Source organism: Octopus sinensis, linkage group LG14 (assembly GCF_006345805.1).
Source record: "Octopus sinensis linkage group LG14, ASM634580v1, whole genome shotgun sequence".
Lineage (NCBI taxonomy): Eukaryota > Metazoa > Mollusca > Cephalopoda > Octopoda > Octopodidae > Octopus > Octopus sinensis.
The window spans coordinates 6,012,124-6,032,615 of record NC_043010.1 but is presented as its reverse complement, the minus strand read 5'-3'; the positions used below and the strand labels follow the sequence as shown (position 1 = coordinate 6,032,615).

Below are 20,492 nucleotides of genomic sequence, written 5' to 3'. Positions count from 1 at the left end.
CATACGAGGTATAACTGCTAAACCACATGCAGGAAGGTGTTAGAAGCAATATCGCCAACTTAAGAGCAAATTCCAATTGAATTTCTCTTTTTTTTCTCTAAGACTTTACTAGATCAAACATTGGAGAGAGAGCCAGGCACATGGATTCAATAGTTTTTTCTACCAGCAACTTGCTATGGTATTCTATGCCTAGTGCCTGTCTGAAAGTAATTTTTGTAGATTGAGTTCCTCCTATTTTCTCACTCTCATCATGGAACATGGCAAGATGTTCAGAATCTTTTACTTCAATCCCAAATAACTTTATTGAGCATTGTGTACTCACAGTATGAATTCGTTTGTTATGCATTTGAATAAAACCATGGATATGAAGCTGTTCACACACAGACACACATGTGTTGTTGTTAGTTACTGCACCAGGGAAATTTCCCAGCCAATGGATTAATGACTTGTTCCAGTCATTAAAGTGTTGGCATCTTCACTAGCGTCTTCCGTCACTGAACATCTGCAGAAAGGCATTCCTATATTGCTTGGATAATAACTTCTATTAGTGATCACTCACATACAATTTTAAAAGATACTTAAAAATTTGAATGCTGTTTTGGTATTCAATTACTTACTCTGTTCAATATTATTGATATCCTCAGTTTACTATGCTAACTAAATTATTTAATGTACGATTCTAACAAACTATTGTAAGCTTGTTCAGATATTACAAACTTGAGTCACAGTTATCTTTGTTAAGAGATGGTGACGTTGAAGATATCTTGTAGACAAAGAATGTAAAATACCCTATGAATTGCTTCAATATTCTGATTGCTGATTTGTGTCTAATTTCTAGATTTGGTACAAGTAATCTGTTGCAAAGTTAAGATATAAAATAATGTCCTAACTGAAGGTTTTTTAAAAATTGCTTTTAAATTTATGGATTCTATTTTAATAACATTATGATGGTCTATTGGATTTATATTTTCAGATATTTGTTCCAAGAGAAGAAAGTATGTCTCCTGGTTACAGAGAACTAAACAGTGTTGACCAATTTAACGAGATGTCAACATTGTCATCTCAAACTGATAGTGGTCATGGCTGGAGTGTTGGTAGTGCCGGGCATTATGAGGAACTGCCAGGTAAGTTAGAAATAGCATATCTACAGATGTAAGAAACTTTTAAATTAAATATTATATTTCCTAATGAGAGTGTAATACATATATTTAACTTAATTTAATTTGTTAATTTTATGTTCATTATTCTTTTGCTAACATAAGTCATTTTATGTTCATTTTTCTAATGCTAACATGAGCAGTATATTAAGGCAATGCTTTATTCCAAGAGATCTTTCTGTTGATAAGCTTTCATTGCTTTTTAAACAAGGGAGCTTTCATTCCACCAATCCCAAAAAGTACAAGACTACAATATAATTTCAAATTATTGATTATTGTTCTTTTCTCACACTATAAAATATTCATGTTAAGATGTTGGTTCTCTAAGAAGTTCTACTAAAATTTATTCATGTCAGTTTTTCTTCCAAACTTCCTTCTCAGAACTGACCATAATCAAGAAATACAATGTAAATATTAGTAACATCTGAATCTAATTAAATTCTTCATTATCAATAAATTATCAAACTGTTGATAAGAAATACAAACTTTTGAACAAACCTACACAGAGGGAGAATAATTTTATGCATGAATGAAATATTAATGAGGTTAATTGTTGATTGCAAAGTAAATTCATCTACAAACTCATTATTTTTTAGATCTGTGTCGTTACCAAAGTGACCAAACATGGAATAGAAGAAATCAACTTCAAAACACACTCAACAGATCAAGGGGAGATAACAAATATGGATATCACCATCACCCTAATGTCGATAATAACACTTCCTGTTCGATTGACCAAACACCTTTGACTATTTCTGGGACCACATCTAACATAACTGGACAACATTCTACAGTACCAGTGAAAAGTCAGTTTACTTCAGACTGTAAACCATCTCTGCCAGCTGTACCCAAAATAACAACACTACCAAAGGTACCTTCATCACCCCAGGTACCTCCACTCCCTCCTCTATCTGCAACAGACATCTAATAGCATAATTTCAAGAACATAGCAAAGCAGTATTTTTTCAAGACAGGCAATACATTTCCAGTAAGGAATACATTAAAAGAAAATATTAATAACAAAACAATATTTCATTTCATAGTAGAACACGCATCAATAATGTTTCATTCATTAGTTTCTGTTAGTTTTCAGATTCTGTTTTTAGATTTTAATTTACAGTAAATCAACCCAATTATTTGGTTTGTATTTAATCTCATTTATTGTATTGATAAAATAAATCTAATCTCATAGCAATTTTAGCACAGTGCATAATAATTTGTACCTAAATACGGCAAACATTTTATACAACATCCTAACTTCTCTGCAAATCCATTTCTGAAATAGTAAATCTTAAGAATCTTATATTTATATTCTGTAATGCTATCAGTGTTCACTTTGAAGGCTCCAAGATGTTAATGTTTTGTTAGAAAATCTGAGATTTACAGAATATTTTACTATGGTAGTTTGTAGAAGTTATTTCTATTAGTAGTTGCCTTCCACTTCTGTTCTTTGTGAAATTCTTCAATATTATTATTATTAATTCTGAGGAAATATATGAAATCCAAAATGAAGTAAACCCCTTTAACCTAACAAATGCAAAAGGTTTGGTAAATATCATTCTTTCTGCTCATTCTCTTATTCTGCTATTCTTCAGTATTCTACTTCACACATTTCTACTGAACATAAACAAGTTTATTGATAGCCATAGTTTCGTATTTTCTAAAATGTTATCTTTGTGACTCCACTGCTGTTTTATTGTATTAATATAATAATATTTCCAAATATTTATTTTTTATGTGAATTAATTTTATCTTGGTTCCATGATAACTTTTTTGAGAGTTATGTGCAGTTTGTAACATAAAGTTACTAAAGTTAGGTTCCTTATACTTTTACACATTTATATTAACATTATTTTGAATCAATATTTTCCATACTGAATTTATTGCCTGTCCACTTCCTTCTAGTCATTAGACATTTCTTCCTTATTCATTTATGTACCAACACACATTCACATATATATATGTAAGTGGGTGTGGGTTAAGTAAACCAGTCTGTGAGTCAGTCCATCATTAACTGCAAAAGTTGGAGGCTGTATTTCCGTTTCCTTGCACTGGAATAAAAGACAGCTTGTCATTGGCTACAACACACATTACATACTACACAACCAACTCCATAGAACTACATAACACTGTCACATACCAAACTACTCAGAACTTCTGCTACTGATATAACTTTGTTACCAAAACCCTGAAACAGCACAGCAACAACTATATAAATAACTGATACCTGTTGGTAAGTACTTATTAGAACTTATTCTGTTGTGTAATCTTTTGTATATTTTTCAAATCTTTTATTTAATCAAAAGTTCATTCTACTGTTACAGACAGGATGTAAAAATAGAGTAAGTTTACTTATTGTTAGAATTTTTCACAGATATTTGTACCTTGTCATGATTTCCATTCATCAAATCTAAAATATAAATATTATTTCTCAAAGACCGTCTAGAATGGTAAATTTTAGGAAAGATATAATTTTACTAAATTTTAAAATTTCTTATTTTACTGTTCCAGTGAATCACTAAATTACTGAATGTTTGTGATTAGAATGTCTAATGTTTAATGGAAAAACGATGTTAAATATAACAAAAATGTTAAATATTAGTAATTAGAAGGTATATGTGATGAAGAAATTTAATTCTTCAGCTTTGACTGTTAGACATCTTTTTTTTTTTTATCAGGATCAAAGGGCAACAACTCATTTAGTTAAAGTTCTGTTATTATTTATCTTTTTCTTTCTTTTCATTGAATAGTTAATTACAGAATGTGGCTCAGTAACTGTGACTCTTAGAAACGAACCATATCAATGAATCAGAGACCCATTTTAAAAGTCTGCAACTTAATAACTTTAGGAATAAAATGGTTGGGGAGTATTAATATTGTAAAAGAGTGAATGTGTTATAAGTATTTAGAGAGTGCCTAGTAGGGCTGCCGTCCAATAATTGAAACCAGTAAAAGATAAAAGGACCTTCAGTTTGCTGGTTCTAGTTTTTTCGGGAGACTAGATGTAAAAGCAGGATACTGGTCAGTTCATTTGGATGAAGAGTGTCAGCTGCTCACAACCTTCAGGACCCCATTTGGAAGATATTGTTGGACTAAATTGTCATTTGGTCTGAAAGCATCTCACAATATCTTTCGAACTGGGGTTGTTGCAATAAATGATGACATCGCTGTCCATGGCAAGATGAAGAAGAGCATGACAGAAATTTACAAAGACTCATGGAAAAAGCAAAGGAATCTGGATTGGTATTCAAGCTAGGACTAATGCCACATTCATCAACTTGAAATCTCTTTCTTTGGAAATATTTATTCCAAAGATGGCATCAGGCCAGACCCAGCAAGTATTTATGACATTTGAAACCTGTGTGTTCCAGAAAACAAGGAAGAGCTACAAAAGTTTTTGTGAATGATGAATTAATTTGCAACATTCATTCCAAACTTCAGCATGGAATCACAACCAATAAGGGAACTCCTCAAGAAAAATATACCATTTGTCTGAAGACCACATACACTGCTTTGGAAAAATTAAATCAACCATTTCAGAGAAATCAAACATCTGGTTCTTTAACCTAAAGAAAAAGACATGACTTGAGGTAGACAGCTCTTTGAAAGGACTTGGGGCAGCTATTGTACAAGATAGCAAACCTGTGGCATTTGCATAGAAAGCCCTTGACAAAACTCAGCCAGCATTTCATGATCGATGTTTGGGTAGTTTGACTGTAGTATTTGGAATCACCCATTTCCACACACAACTCTATAGATATCTGTTTGAAGTCATCACAGACCACAAACCCCTGGAGGTGATAGCAAAAAAATGCCTTCTTTGAGCACCACCCTGACTACAAAGGATGCTTCAGAAAATACAAGGATATGATTCCAAGATCAAATACCACCCAGGACATACCATGACGTTGACCAACACTCTGTCTTGCCTCCCAAGCCATGAAGGCAATAAAGACATTGACCTTGATTTGAGAGTGAATGGAATCAAATTGACTTTGTCAGTTTTCCATCATCAAACATTACCAACTGCGTGAGTTCCCCAGCAGAGATTTTGCTTTGGCTACACTGATGGAAGCAATCATCTGTGGGTGGCCAGACAACATCAAACAAGACCCTGATGAAATAAAGACACACTGGTCTTTTCGAGACGAATTGGCTGTAGGAAATGGAATCATCTTCAAAGGGACACTAATGTTGATACCTCCTCCTCCTCTACAACATGACATTCTAGTACAGCTCCATGCCTCTCATCAAGGGATAGAAAAAGACCAAACTTCACTCTCGTGAAGGTGTCTATTTGGACAAACATCAACAAAAACATCGAAGAAATGTGCAGATCCTGTCAAATACGCCAAGAATTTGCAAATACCAACAACAGAGAGCCACTGATACCTCATGACGTTCCCAGTGACCCATAAAAAAAATCTAGGAACAGATCTATTTGAAATCAACGGCAAAACTTACCTGCTCATTTGTGACTACTTCTCCAAATTTCCGATTGTGACTCACCTCAGCCAAACCACAAGCAAAGCAGTCATAGAGGAATTCAAAATTAGGTTCTTGAAGTGCTGAAAATTTAAGAAAAGAGATGATACAATTGATGTAACATTTTTACACACCAAAACGTAAATTATTTGTGTAGGAGGAAAATGTCATAAAATTCTATCAAATGCATATAAATAGACAGAATGGAATGATAATGTAGATTTTTTGACACACCTTGCAATATGTTGGTAAAATTTTGTATTGCTACCAGTTTTCAGTGATGTGAATTTTCTAGATCACTTCATCTTTGTTAATGCATAATTAGCTTTTATGTTTCATATGTTTACAGGTGATAACAGAAGAAAATATTCCAGAAGTCATTATTTCATAGGTTTCAATAACATTATACATATATTTCCTTGTAACAGAATTGTAGACTGTAACCATGTTATACATACTTTGGTTGGTGTTGTTAATGGTTAACAATTGTTGGTGTGTGGATCATACCTACCATGTGAAAGAGAACAATGATATACACAGCTTTATTGGAGATATTGTCACTGATACACACTTATTGGATACTGTACCATCTCTTGACGATAACAGCAAACTGATGTTTAATGTTGTTCAGGGAAGTAGTGATGAAACAGCTCAGTTATTTAATGTTACACAGGGAGGACAACTGTACACTGCTGCCATATTGGATGCAGAAATTCTGTGTCAATATAATGTGGAATGTTTCAGAATATTGGAAATAACTGTTCAACATGGCTATTCTGTTATTAAGATATTAAAACTCAAAGTTATAATAGAAGATGTTAATGATAATTCCCCCAAATTTCCAAAAAAGGAATTTCATTTAAAATTTGATGAAAATGATCTAATAGGAACCAAGCAAATAATTCCAAATGCCATTGATAATGATGTCAGTATTCAGAATTCCAGAATCACATATGAGATTGAAAATTTAAATACTCCTTTTAAATTGATTGTTTCTAAAAAATTGGATGGATCTGATTTATTGCAACTCAATCTAGAAAATATCTTAGATCGTGAGACAAAAAGCATTTATGAAATTCAGCTAAATGCCAGAGATAATGGATCACCACAGAAAAAAGGTGTACTTCATATAAAAATAATTATTAAAGATATTAATGATAATTTCCCTGTGTTCTCCCAAAATACTTATAATGTCACTGTAAATGACACACACCAGTTAAACAAACCTATTGCAAAGCTGTTGGCTACAGATTTAGATGAAGGAGAAAATGGATTAATATCTTACGTCTTCAATAGCAAAACATCAACATATGCCATGAAGTGTTTCAGATTAGATGAAGTAACTGGATATTTGTTTCTAAAGAAAGAATTTCAATTTGGAAGGATATATAAATTGCTTGTTGAAGCTAGAGATAATGGTAAAATACCTATGTTTTCAACAGCCATTGTCCTTATAAATGGTGTCACTCATTTGAATAATCCACCAAACATTGACTTCAAATTTTTTGTTAAGTCAACTGGAAAAAAAGCTGTCATCTCTGAAGGAACACAAATTCAGAGTTTTGTTGCTTATGTCAATGTTATTGACAATGACAATGGAGAAAATGGACAAGTGAAGTGTCATTTACAAAATAGATATCTTCAGCTAATCTCAGAGTCTGAAAAGAAATACAAAGTTGTTGTCAAGAGTAAAATAGACAGAGAAAGAGAAAAGAGCTTTAATTTCACCATTAAATGTCAAGATAAGGGTTTACCTCCATTGAAAGTAGAGAAACAGTTTTCAATGCTGGTTACTGACATAAATGATGTACAACCTCAGTTTAGTCAGGACATATTTAAGTTTCTCACCTATGAAAATGAACACAAAGACTTCCCTGTTGGATATGTCAATGCCACAGACCCAGATATTGGAGATGGAGGACAATTAACCTATTCTCTATTATCTAATGGAAAAGATATTCTACCATTTCAGATATCTGATGTGGGATTCATTTCCACAACTGAGTCCCTAGACAGAGAAGAAAAGAACTTGTATGAGTTTAAGGTTTTAGTAAAAGATAAAGGAACACCATCACTGGAGAAGAGAGCAAATGTTGTTGTTGAGGTTATGGATTTAAATGATAATGCTCCCTATTTCAGTTTCCCTAATGTTGACCCTTTCAGTCTTAATGTCCACTACCATCCCCACTCTGACCATGATATCACAGTTGTTAGGGCCTCTGACAGAGACAGTCAACACAATGCCTTCCTCACATATGAAATACTCAGAGGTAATGAGAAACACTTATTTCAAATGAACCATCACTCTGGTGTCTTATCTTTCTCTCGCTCACTTTACCAAAATGATGCTGGATTCTATGAACTGGAATTAGGTGTGAAAGACAGTGGCAGTCCAGTTCTGTCATCGACAACAACTTTGTCTTTGACTCTCACAGTTAGTAAGAACACATCAAAGATATTTAAGACCCCTTCAAAGACAACAACAGAATCAAGTAATGGTCTCCAATTGAATGTGATGATTGTTATTGTTATAGCAGCTGTGATCGTATCAGTTGTCATAGTGATCTCTATATCGATCTGTATAGTTCATAGACTGAATCAGACAGACAACAACTATAACAACAGTGTTGATATGTACCACAAGGTTACACCTGCATTAAACACGCAATCGAAATATATATTTGATCCTACCTGTGTTCCTCCTGGAGTTCAGTACACAATGTCGAGAAAACTGAAGCCATCTCAAGACTCAAAGGTTTATAGGGAAGATACTTACTGCAGAACCTTGCCATGTGATAAGTGGAACGATTTTACTTTGAACAGACATGAACAGGTAAATTGCTTATATTTATTTGAAATATCAAGGAAAAAATGGCTGTTGCATGCTTCATGTAAAATTGCCTATAGAGGTTTTACGTAACAGTTCCCATGTTGGGGCCGTATAAAAGCACCCACCATGTTAAGTGGTTGGTGTTACGATGGTCGTCTCTTCATAGAAACTATAGAAAAATAGGGAGATGAAGCATGAACAGCTCTAAGGCTAGCTAACTCCTGTCCTACTCTCCATCCCATGTCAGCATGGAGAACTGATGTTAAAAGATGATGATGACCACTCTCACTATTTTACCTTTAAATCATTCCCTTTATTGTTCATCAATCTTTTCCAAATGTATTTTTGCATTATTTTCAATTTTGGGTATTCCTAGAAGAATATCTTCTGAATGCTGCATAGGGAATTAAGAAGTAACAAATATTTATTGACATGTACAATCTTTATGGTTGGAGGAATGTTATATACACAGTATTTTAGACACTTGCTAATCTTATCTGTACAATTGCAGTCATCATTAGACATGAATAAAACAGGTCTGCTATTTTCACCTGTAGAATAGTTTTCCTATGTTACTAGGGTAATACTAATAAACTGTCAGATACAATTTGAAAAGTTAGTTTGAAACTCGACTGCTGATTTCATATTGAATTATTACCTCTGCTTGTTATTGTTCATATCCTTAGCTTACTGGAGCAACTAAATTAATATATGATTATTTCTTTCTAATTGAAGCTTCTTTGAATATTATAAACTCAAAAGTCATAGCACTCTGAGATGGCGATGATTAAGATATCCTGGAGACAGAGTAAATAAATATACTAAAGATTACCTATATATATATTCTGACTGATGTTTTGAGGTCATCTTTCTAGGAAATTACTTGAAGACTTCAGAAAGTTTAGAATTTAAAGTATACAATGATTAGAAATGAACATCCCAACTGAAGGTTCCTTAGAATTGTCTAAATCTTTGAGATATATTTCTTTTTTTGAACGTTCAGAACATCTTGATGATCCATTGGGTTTATATTTATAGATTTTTATTCCCAGAGAGGAAAGTATGTCTCCAGGTTACAGAGAACTGAACAATCCTGACCAATTCAGTGAGATGTCAACATTGTCATCTCACACTGATAGTGGTCATGGCTGGAGTGTTGGTAGTGCTGGACATTATGAGGAACTGCCAGGTAAGATAAAAATACCAAGAATTTCTTCAGATGTAAGAAACTTTTAAATTTAATATTATATTTCCTAATGATATAATAATACATATCTAGTTTGTTCATTCGTTTTACATTCATTTTGCGTATGTTAGCATGAATCAGATGAGTAAAATATTAAGGCAATGCTTTACACCTCGTGGCTCTTTCTGTTGTTCACCCATTCATTAATTTTCAAGTTAGGAAGCTTTCATTCCACCAATCTCCATAGATACACGACTAAAATTTAATTATAAATTAATGATTAGTGTCCATTTGCAAATCTTTAAAAAGATATAGGTCAAGCTATTCAATATATATAATGTTCTCGTGAAATTTATTCACATATATTATTCTTCCAAAACTCCTTCTGAAGACTAATCCCTAATTAAAAATGAGAATGTTAAAATGAAAAACATCTGAATTTAATTAAATTCTTCATTATCAATAAATTATCAAGTTGTTCATTAAAAATTCAAAGTTTTGAGTAAACCTGCATAGATTTGGGATAATTTTATGCATGAAACAAATGCTTAATTTTTTTATTGCAAATAAATTTATATAAAATCTTAATATTTTTTCTAGATCTGTGTCGTTACCAAAGTGACCAGACATGGAATAGAAGAAATCAACTTCAAAACACACTCAACAGATCAAGGGGAGATAACAAATATGGATATCACCATCACCCTAATGTCGATAATAACACTTCCTGTTCGATTGACCAAACACCTTTGACTATTACTGGGACCACATCTAACATAACTGGACAACATTCTACAGTACCAGTGAAAAGTCAGTTTACTTCAGACTGTAAACCATCTCTGCCAGCTGTACCCAAAATAACAACACTACCAAAGGTACCTTCATCACCCCAGGTACCTCCACTCCCTCCTCTGTCTGCAACAGACGTCTAATAGCATCATTTCAAGAACATAACAAAGCATTATTTTCTCAAGACAGGCAATACATTTCCAGTAAGGAATACATTAAAAGAAAATATTAATAACAAAACAATATTTCATTTCATAGTAGAACACGCATCAATAATGTTTCATTCATTAGTTTCTGTTAGTTTTCAGATTCTGTTTTTAGATTTTAATTTACAGTAAATCAACCGAATTATTTGGTTTGTATTTAATTTCATTTATTGTATTGATAAAATAAATCTAATCTCAGAGCAATTTTAGCACAGTGCATAATAATTTGTAACTAAATACGGCAAACATTTTATTCAACATTCTAACTTCTCTGCAAATCCATTTCTGAAATAGCAAAATCTTAATAATCTTATATTTATATTGTGTAATGCTATCAGTGTTCACTCCGAAGGCTCCAAGATGTTAATGTTTTGTTAGAAAATCTGAGATTTACAGAATATTTTACTATGGTAGTTTGTAGAAGTTATATCTATTAGTAGTTGCCTTCCACTTCTGTTCTTTATGAAATTCTTCAATATTATTATTATTAATTCTGAGGAAATCTATGAAATCCAAAATGAAGTAAACCCCTTTAACCTAACAAATGCAAAAGGTTTGGTAAATATCATTCTTTCTGCTCATTCTCTTATTCTGCTGTTCTTCAGTGTTTTACTTCACACATTTCTGCTGAACAGAAATAAGTTTATTGATAGCCTTAGTTTCGTATTTTCTAAAAAAATTTTCTCTATGATTCAACTGCTGTTTTATTGTATTAATATAATAATATTTCCAAATATTTATTTTTTATATGAATCAATTTTATTTTGGTTCCATGATAACTTTTCTGAGAGTTATGTGCAGTTTGTAACATAAAGTTACTAAAGTTAGGTTCCTTATACTTTTACACATTTATATTAACATTATTTTGAATCAATATTTTCCATACTGAATTTATTGCCTGTCCACTTCATTCTAGTCATTAGACATTTCTTCCTTATTCATTTATGTACTAACACACATTCACATATATATGTAAGTGGGTGTGGGTTAAGTAAACCAGTCTGTGAGTCAGTCCATCATTAACTGCAAAAGTTGGAGGCTGTATTTCCGTTTCCTTGCACTGGAATAAAAGACAGCTTGTCATTGGCTACAACACACATTACACACTACACAACCAACTCCATAGAACTACATAACACTGTCACATACCAAACTACTCAGAACTTCTGCTACTGATATAACTTTGTTACCAAAACCCTGAAACAGCACAGCAACAACTATATAAATAACTGATACCTGTTGGTAAGTACTTATTAGAACTTATTCTGTTGTGTAATCTTTTGTATATTTTTCAAATCTTTTATTTAATCAAAAGTTCATTCTACTGTTACAGACAGGATGTAAAAATAGAGTAAGTTTACTTATTGTTAGAATTTTTCACAGATATTTGTACCTTGTCATGATTTCCATTCATCAAATCTAAAATATAAATATTATTTCTCAAAGACCGTCTAGAATGGTAAATTTTAGGAAAGATATAATTTTACTAAATTTTAAAATTTGTAATTTTACTGTTCCAGGGAATCACTAAATTACTGATTGTTTAATTGTGATTAGATTGGCAAATGTTTAATGTGAGAATGATGCTAAATATTAGTAATTAGAAGGGAGATGTGATGAAGGAAATTATTTTGTTCAGCTTAGACTGTTAGGCAGACATTATTTGTTTTTTGTTATTTTTAGGTCAGAATCAAAGGGCAACAACTCCTTTAGTTAGTGTTCTGTTAGTTTTATCTTTTACTTCCTTTTCATCAAATAGTGAATTACAGATTGTGACTCAGGAACATTCATTTCAACTTGTCTTCCTGATGCATATTGAGTATTGAGTTTAGTTATGGGATGATGGAGAACAAAGATGCTATTCAGTTAAACAACACCACTGGCCAGCATATCAAAAAATACCTTTAAAGGTTAAATTTATAAATAATGTACAAAAATAAGGGCAAAAGAAAAATTCTAATGCCAAATATACCGAAAAAAAGACAAAAATTGTCAATAACCATTATAATTTATGCGTCTCAAAACAAACCGATAGAAATTTCTATTTGTGTATATATATATATATATATAGTTACTCCAAAAATGAATAAAGAGAAAAGACATCAACGCGAGGACGTGGAACAAGTACAGAGTTCTTCGACACTTAGGAAAGAAATGAAAGATGGAGTATTCAACATTTCAAGCGGAGCTCTTCATCAGAAACATAGAAAAAGGAAAGGTCCAAGGAAGGGAAGACGGAGAAAGAAAATAGCCAACGGTAAACACACGGCCACAGAAAAAGTAAACCCCATAGCATATTGTGCTTTTAGAATGTTACAACAAAAATTAAGTTTTTCTTTCTACAGCAAATTGCTGAAAAGCTGAACTGGATATTCTTCAGACTACAAAACTTACTGCTTATCATAATGTGATTATGAATTTATTGCTGAAAAATGCTTTTATCATTTATTAATCAGACTGATTGTGGATAATGTATAGAAACATGATTTCAGTGGAAAAGCTAATCATATATTACTTGACTGCCAATCAAAATTTAAATCTCCTGTTGTTTCTAATTGGATAGATCAATAATCAAAGGCAGTTCTAACCATAATAATCATATCTTCTTGTCTTGTGCCATGCTGGACTTTGATATACATTATCCAATATGTCCCCTTCTTAAATATTATGATAGTTTGTGATTTGAGGGAGATTTGACTGATATTTGGAAAAGGTTCATTAATTGTCAGTGTAGGCTTCATTTCTTAGTACACAAAATGAGAATTGAAGATAAATTAACAGATGTAGACCAGTCAAACATATGTTAATATGCTTCCTTCTTTTATTTGAAGTATAAATTAGGATCTTGAAATGATGAAAATTTAAGAAATGTTTGTTACAAGGGTGAGATTATACAATTGATGTAATATTTTTTCACACTAAAACATAACTTAAATGTGTAGGAGGAAAATAACTTTAAATTCTATCAAATGCATATAAAGATAAAGAATGGAACGATAATGTAGATTTTTTTTGCGTACCTTGTAATATGTTGGTAAAATTTTGTATTGCTACCAGTTTTCAGTGATGTGAATTTTCTAGATTACTTCATCTTTGTTAATGCATAATTAGCTTTTATGTTTCATATGTTTACAGGTGATAACAGAAGAAAATATTCCAGAAGTCATTATTTCATAGGTTTCAATAACATTATACATATATTTCCTTGTAACAGAATTGTAGACTGTAACCATGTTATACATACTTTGGTTGGTGTTGTTAATGGTTAACAATTGTTGGTGTGTGGATCATACCTACCATGTGAAAGAGAACAATGATATACACAGCTTTATTGGAGATATTGTCACTGATACACACTTATTGGATACTGTACCATCTCTTGACGATAACAGCAAACTGATGTTTAATGTACTTCAGAGAAGTTCTGATGAAACAGACCAGTTATTTAATGTTACACAGGGAGGACACTTGTACACTGCTGCCATATTGGATGCAGAAATTCTGTGTCAATATAATGTGGAATGTTTCAGAATATTGGAAATAACTGTTCAACATGGCTATTCTGTTATTAAGATATTAAAACTCAAAGTTATAATAGAAGATGTTAATGATAATTCTCCAAAGTTTCCAAAAAAGGAATTTCATTTAAAATTTGATGAAAGCGTTCTAATAGGAACCAGGCATATAATTCCAAATGCCATTGATAATGATGTCAGTATTCAGAATTCCAAAATTACATATGAGATTGAAAATTTAAATACTCCTTTTAAATTGATTGTTTCTAAAAAATTGGATGGATCTGATTTATTGCAACTAAACCTTGAAAATGTCTTAGATCGTGAGACAAAAAGCATTTACGATATTCAGCTTATTGCCAGAGATAATGGGTCACCACAGAAAGAAGGTGTACTTCATATAAAAATAATTATTAAAGATATTAATGATAATTTCCCTGTGTTCTCTCAAAATACTTATAATGTCACTGTAAATGACACACACCAGTTAAACAAACCGATTGCAAAGCTGTTGGCTACGGATTTAGATGAAGGAGAAAATGGATTAATATCTTATTTTTTCAATGCCATAACATCAAAATATACTGAACAGTTTTTCAGATTAGATGAAGTAACTGGATATTTGTTTCTGAAGAAAGAATTTCAATTTGGAAGGATATATAAATTGTTTGTTGAAGCAAGGGATAATGGTAACCCACCAATGTCCTCAACTGCAACTGTTCTTGTAACTGGAATCAGTCATCTTAACAATCCTCCCAAAATTGATGTCAAATTTGTCTTCAAGTCGACTGGAAACACAGCAGTCATCTCAGAAGGAACTTTAATTCACAGTTTTGTTGCTTTTGTCAATGCTATTGACAATGACAGTGGAAAAAATGGACAAGTGAAGTGTCATTTACAAAATAGATATCTTCAGCTTATCGCAGAGTCTGAAAAGAATTACAAAGTTGTTGTCAAGAGTGAAATAGATAGAGAGAGTGAGAAGAGCTTTAATTTCACCATTAAATGTCAAGATAATGGTTTACCTCCATTGAAAGTAGAGAAACAGTTTTCTGTGCTGGTCACTGACATAAATGATGTACAACCTCAGTTTAGTCAGGACATATTTAAGTTTCTCACCTATGAAAATGAACACAAAGACTTCCCTGTTGGCTATGTCAATGCCACAGACCCAGATATTGGAGATGGAGGACAATTAACCTATTCTCTATTATCTAATGGAAAAGATATTCTACCATTTCAGATATCTGATGTGGGATTCATTTCCACAACTGAGTCCCTAGACAGAGAAGAAAAGAACCTGTATGAGTTTAAGGTTTTAGTAAAAGATAAAGGAACACCATCACTGGAGAAGAGAGCAAATGTTGTTGTTGAGGTTATGGATTTAAATGATAATGCTCCCTATTTCAGTTTCCCTAATGTTGACCCTTTCACTCTTAATGTCCACTACCATCCCCACTCTGACCAGGATATCACAGTTGTTAGGGCCTCTGACAGAGACAGCCAACACAATGCCTTCCTCACATATGAAATACTCAGAGGTAATGAGAAACACTTATTTCAAATGAACCATCACTCTGGTGTCTTATCTTTCTCTCGCTCACTTTACCAAAATGATGCTGGATTCTATGAACTGGAATTAGGTGTGAAAGACAGTGGCAGTCCAGTTCTGTCATCGACAACAACTTTGTCTTTGACTCTCACAGTTAGTAACACCACATCAAAGATATTTAAGACCCCTTCAAAGACAACAACAGAATCAAGTAATGGTCTCCAATTGAATGTGATGATTGTTATTGTTATAGCAGCTGTGATCGTATCAGTTGTCATAGTGATCTCTATATCAATCTGTATAGTTCATAGACTGAAGCAGACAGACAGCAACTATAACAACAGTGTTGATATGTACCACAAGGTTACACCTGCATTAAACGTACAATCAAAATATATATTTGATCCTACCTGTGTTCCACCTGGCATTTCGTACACGATGTCGAGAAAACTGAAGCCATCTCAAGAATCAAAGGTTTATAGGGAAGATACTTACTGCAGAACCATGCCATGTGATAAGTGGAACGATTTTACTTTGAACAGACCTGAACAGGTAAATTGCTTATATTTATTTGAAATATCAAGGAAAAAATAGCTGTTGCATGCTTCATGTAAAATTGCCTATAGAGGTTTTACGTAACAGTTCCCATGTTGGGGCCATATAAAAGCACCCACCATGTTAAGTGGTTGGTGTTAGGAAATGCATCCCTTCATAGAAACTATAGAAAAATAGGGAGATGAAGCATGGACAGCTCTCAAGCTAGCTAACTCCTGTCCTACTCTCCATCCCATGTCAGCATGGAGAACTGATGTTCAATGATGATGATGACCACTCTCACTATTTTACATTTAAATCATTCCCTTTATTGTTCATCAATCTTTTCCAAATGTATTTTTGCATTCTTTTCAATTTTGGGTATTCCTAGAAAAACTTCATGTGAATGCTGCAAAGGAAATTGAGAAGTAACAAATATTTATTGACACGTGCAATCTTTATGGTTGGAGGAATGTTATATACACAGTATTTTAGACAATTGCTAATCTTATCTGTACAATTGCAGTCATCATTAGACATGAATAAAACAGGTCTGCTATTTTCACCTGTAGAATAGTTTTCCTATGTTACTAGGGTAATACTAATAAACTGTCAGATACAATTTGAAAAGTTAGTTTGAAACTCGACTGCTGTTTTCAAATTGAATTATTACCTCTGCTTGTTATTGTTCATATCCTTAGCTTACTGGAGCAACTAAATTAATATATGATTATTTCTTACTAATTGAAGCTTCTTTGAATATTATAAACTCAAAAGTCATAGCACTCTGAGATGGCGATGATGAAGATATCCTGGAGACAGAGTAAATACAATATACTAAAAATTACCTATATATATTCTGACTGATGTTTTGAGGTCATCTTTCTAGGAAATTACTTGTAGACTTCAGAAAGTTTAGAACTTAGAGTATACAATGATTAAAATTCCTTAGAATTGTCTAAATCTTTGAGATATATTTCTTTTTTTGAACGTTCAGAACATCTTGATGATCCATTGGGTTTATATTTATAGATTTTTATTCCCAGAGAGGAAAGTATGTCTCCAGGTTACAGAGAACTGAACAATCCTGACCAATTCAGTGAGATGTCAACATTGTCATCTCACACTGATAGTGGTCAAGGCTGGAGTGTCGGTAGTGCTGGACATTATGAGGAACTGCCAGGTAAGATAAAATTACCAAGCATTTCTTCAGTTGTAAGAAACTTTTAAATTTAATATATTTCCTAATGAGAGCGTAATACATATATTTAATTTAGTTTGTTCATTCCTTTTACGTTCATTTTTCTTATGCTAGCATCAGTCAGATGAGTAGAATATTAAGGCAGTGCTTTACACCTAGAGGCTCTTTCTGTAACTAATCCATTGAATGCTTTTCAAACAAGGGAGCTTTCATTCCACCAGTCTCCAAATAAAAAGGACTATGATTTAATTTCAAATTAATGATTATTGTCCATTTGTAACACTTTCAGAAATAGGGGTTAAGATATTGATTGTATAAAATGTTCTATTAAAATTTCTTTACATGTATTTTTCTTGGAAAATTCGTTTTCAAGACTAATCCCTAATTAAAAATGAGAATGTTAATTATCTGAATTTAATTATCTTCTTCGTTATCAATAAATTATCAAGTTGTTTCTTAGAAATTAAAAATTTGCAAGCAAACCTGCACAGATGGAGAATAATTTTATGCCCGAAAGAAATGTTAATGAGGTTAATTGTTGATTGCAAAGTAAATTCATATACAAACTCATTATTTTTTAGATCTGTGCCGTTACCAAAGTGACCAGACATGGAATAGGAGAAATCAACTTCAAAACACACTCAACAGATCAAGGGGAGATAACAAATATGGATATCACCATCAACCTAATGTCGATAATAACACTTCCTGTTCGATTGACCAAACACCTTTGACTATTACTGGGATCACATCTAACATAACTGGACAACATTCTACAGTACCAGTGAAAAGTCAGTTTACTTCAGACTGTAAACCATCTCTGCCAGCTGTACCCAAAATAACAACACTACCGAAGGTACCTTCATCACCCCAGGTACCTCCACTTCCTCCCCTGTCTGCAACAGACGTCTAATAGCATAATTTCAAGAACATAACAAAGCATTATTTTCTCAAGACAGGCAATACAATTTCAGTAAGGAATACATTAAAAGAAAATATTAATAACAAAACAATATTTCATTTCATAGTAGAACACGCATCAATAATGTTTCATTCATTAGTTTCTGTTAGTTTTCAGATTCTGTTTTTTAGATTTTAATTTACAGTAAATCAACCCAATTATTTGGTTCCTATTTAATCTCATTTATTGTATTGATAAAATAAATCTAATCTCATAGCAATTTTAGCACAGTGCATAATAATTTGTACCTAAATACAGCAATCATTTTATTCAACATTCTAACTTCTCTGCAAATCCATTTCTGATATAGTAAATCTTAAGAATCTTATATTTATATTCTGTAATGCTATCAGTGTTCACTTTGAAGGCTCCAAGATGTTAATGTTTTGCTAGAAAATCTGAGATTTACAGAATATTTTACTATGGTAGTTTGTAGAAGTTATATCTATTAGTAGTTGCCTTCCACTTCTGTTCTTTGTGAAATTCTTCAATATTATTATTATTAATTCTGAGGAAATCTATGAAATCCAAAATGAAGTAAACCCCTTTAACCTAACAAATGCAAAAGGTTTGGTAAATATCATTCTTTCTGCTCATTCTCTTATTCTGCTGTTCTTCAGTATTCTACTTCACACATTTCTACTGAACATAAATAAGTTCATTGATAGCCATAGTTTCGTATTTTCTAAAAAGTTTTCTTTGTGACTCCACTGCTGTTTTATTGTATTAATATAATAATATTTCCAAATATTTATTTTTTATATGAATTAATTTTATCTTGGTTCCATGATAACTTTTCTGAGAGTTATGTGCAGTTTGTAACATAGAGTTACTAAAGTTAGGTTCCTTATACTTTTACACATTTATATTAACATTATTTTGAATCAATATTTTCCATACTGAATTTATTGCCTGTCCACTTCATTCTAGTCATTAGACATTTCTTCCTTATTCATTTATGTACTAACAAACATTCACATATATATATGTAAGTGGGTGTGGGTTAAGTAAACCAGTCTGTGAGTCAGCCCATCATTAACTGCAAAAGTTGGAGGCTGTATTTCCGTTTCCTTGCACTGGAATAAAAGACAGCTTGTCATTGGCTACAACACACATTACATACTACACAACCAACTCCATAGAACTACATAACACTGTCACATACCAAACTACTCAGAACTTCTGCTACTGATATAACTTTGTTACCAAAACCCTGAAACAGCACAGCAACAACTATATAAACCACTGACAACTGTTGGTAAGTACTTATTAGAACTTATTCTGTTGTGTAATCTTTTATATGTTTTTCAAATGGTTTATTTAATCAAAAGTTCATTCTATTGTTACAGACAGGATGTAGAAATAGAATAAGTTTACTTGATGTTAGAACTTTTCACAGATATTTGTACCTTGTCACGATTTCCATTCATCAAATCTAGAATATAAATATTATTTCTCAAAGACCGTCTAGAATGGTAAATTTTAGGAAAGATATAATTTTACTAAATTGTAAAATTTTTGATTTTTCTGTTCCAAGGAATTGCAAGATTACTGAATGTTTAATTGTGATTAGATTGTCAAATGTTTAATGTGAGAATGACGCTAAATATTGATAATTAGAAGGGAGATGTGATGAAGGAAATTATTTTTTCAGCTTAGATTGTTAGGCAGACATTTTTTTTTTGTTGTTATTTTTAGGCCAGAATCAAAGGGCAACAACTCATTTAATTAGTGTTCTGTCAGTTTTATCTTTTACTTCCTTTGCATCAAATCGTGAATTACAGATTGTGACTCAGTAACTGTGAATCTAAGAAACGAACCCTATCAATGAAGCAAGAGAACCATTTTCAAAGTCTGCAACTTAATAGCTTTAGGAATAGAACGGTTGGGGAGTACTAATGTTGTAAAAGAGTGAATGTGTTATAAGTATCAAGGGAGTACCCCAGCAAAGCTGGAGTCCAGTTCCTGAAAGAAATAAAGGATAAAAAAGAAACCCCTTAGAATATTAAGATCTTAGCATCTTACAGCAAAAATTTAGGTTCCCTATCTACAGCAGATTGCTGAAAAGCTTAACCG

The 20,492-nt window shown here is 32.3% G+C and overlaps 3 protein-coding genes across 3 annotated transcripts in view; all 3 read left to right on the top strand.

Moving 5' to 3' along the window:
* LOC115218750 overlaps window positions 1-1,585 on the top strand; it is an 82,937-nt gene extending 81,352 nt beyond the window's left edge. The window contains exons 31-32 of the mRNA XM_029788660.2: window positions 974-1,124; window positions 1,539-1,585. Of these exons, the coding sequence (XP_029644520.2) occupies window positions 974-1,124; window positions 1,539-1,585 (198 nt within the window). The remainder of the gene's footprint in view (window positions 1-973; window positions 1,125-1,538) is intronic.
* Window positions 1,586-2,947: 1,362 nt separating this feature from the next.
* On the top strand, window positions 2,948-10,805 carry LOC115218968 (protocadherin beta-2-like). Its single transcript, XM_036509196.1, has 4 exons — window positions 2,948-3,390; window positions 5,992-8,475; window positions 9,511-9,661; window positions 10,259-10,805. Exons 2-4 carry the CDS (start codon window positions 6,088-6,090, stop codon window positions 10,588-10,590), a joined length of 2,871 nt encoding a protein of 956 aa, XP_036365089.1. The 5' UTR covers window positions 2,948-3,390; window positions 5,992-6,087; the 3' UTR covers window positions 10,591-10,805.
* Window positions 10,806-14,362: 3,557 nt separating this feature from the next.
* Window positions 14,363-18,517, top strand: LOC118766045 (protocadherin beta-4-like). Its single transcript, XM_036509195.1, has 4 exons — window positions 14,363-14,368; window positions 14,521-16,272; window positions 17,287-17,437; window positions 18,037-18,517. The coding sequence occupies exons 1-4, from the start codon at window positions 14,363-14,365 to the stop codon at window positions 18,366-18,368; spliced, it is 2,241 nt and encodes a 746-aa protein (XP_036365088.1). The 3' UTR covers window positions 18,369-18,517.
* The last annotated feature ends 1,975 nt before the right edge of the window (window positions 18,518-20,492 follow it).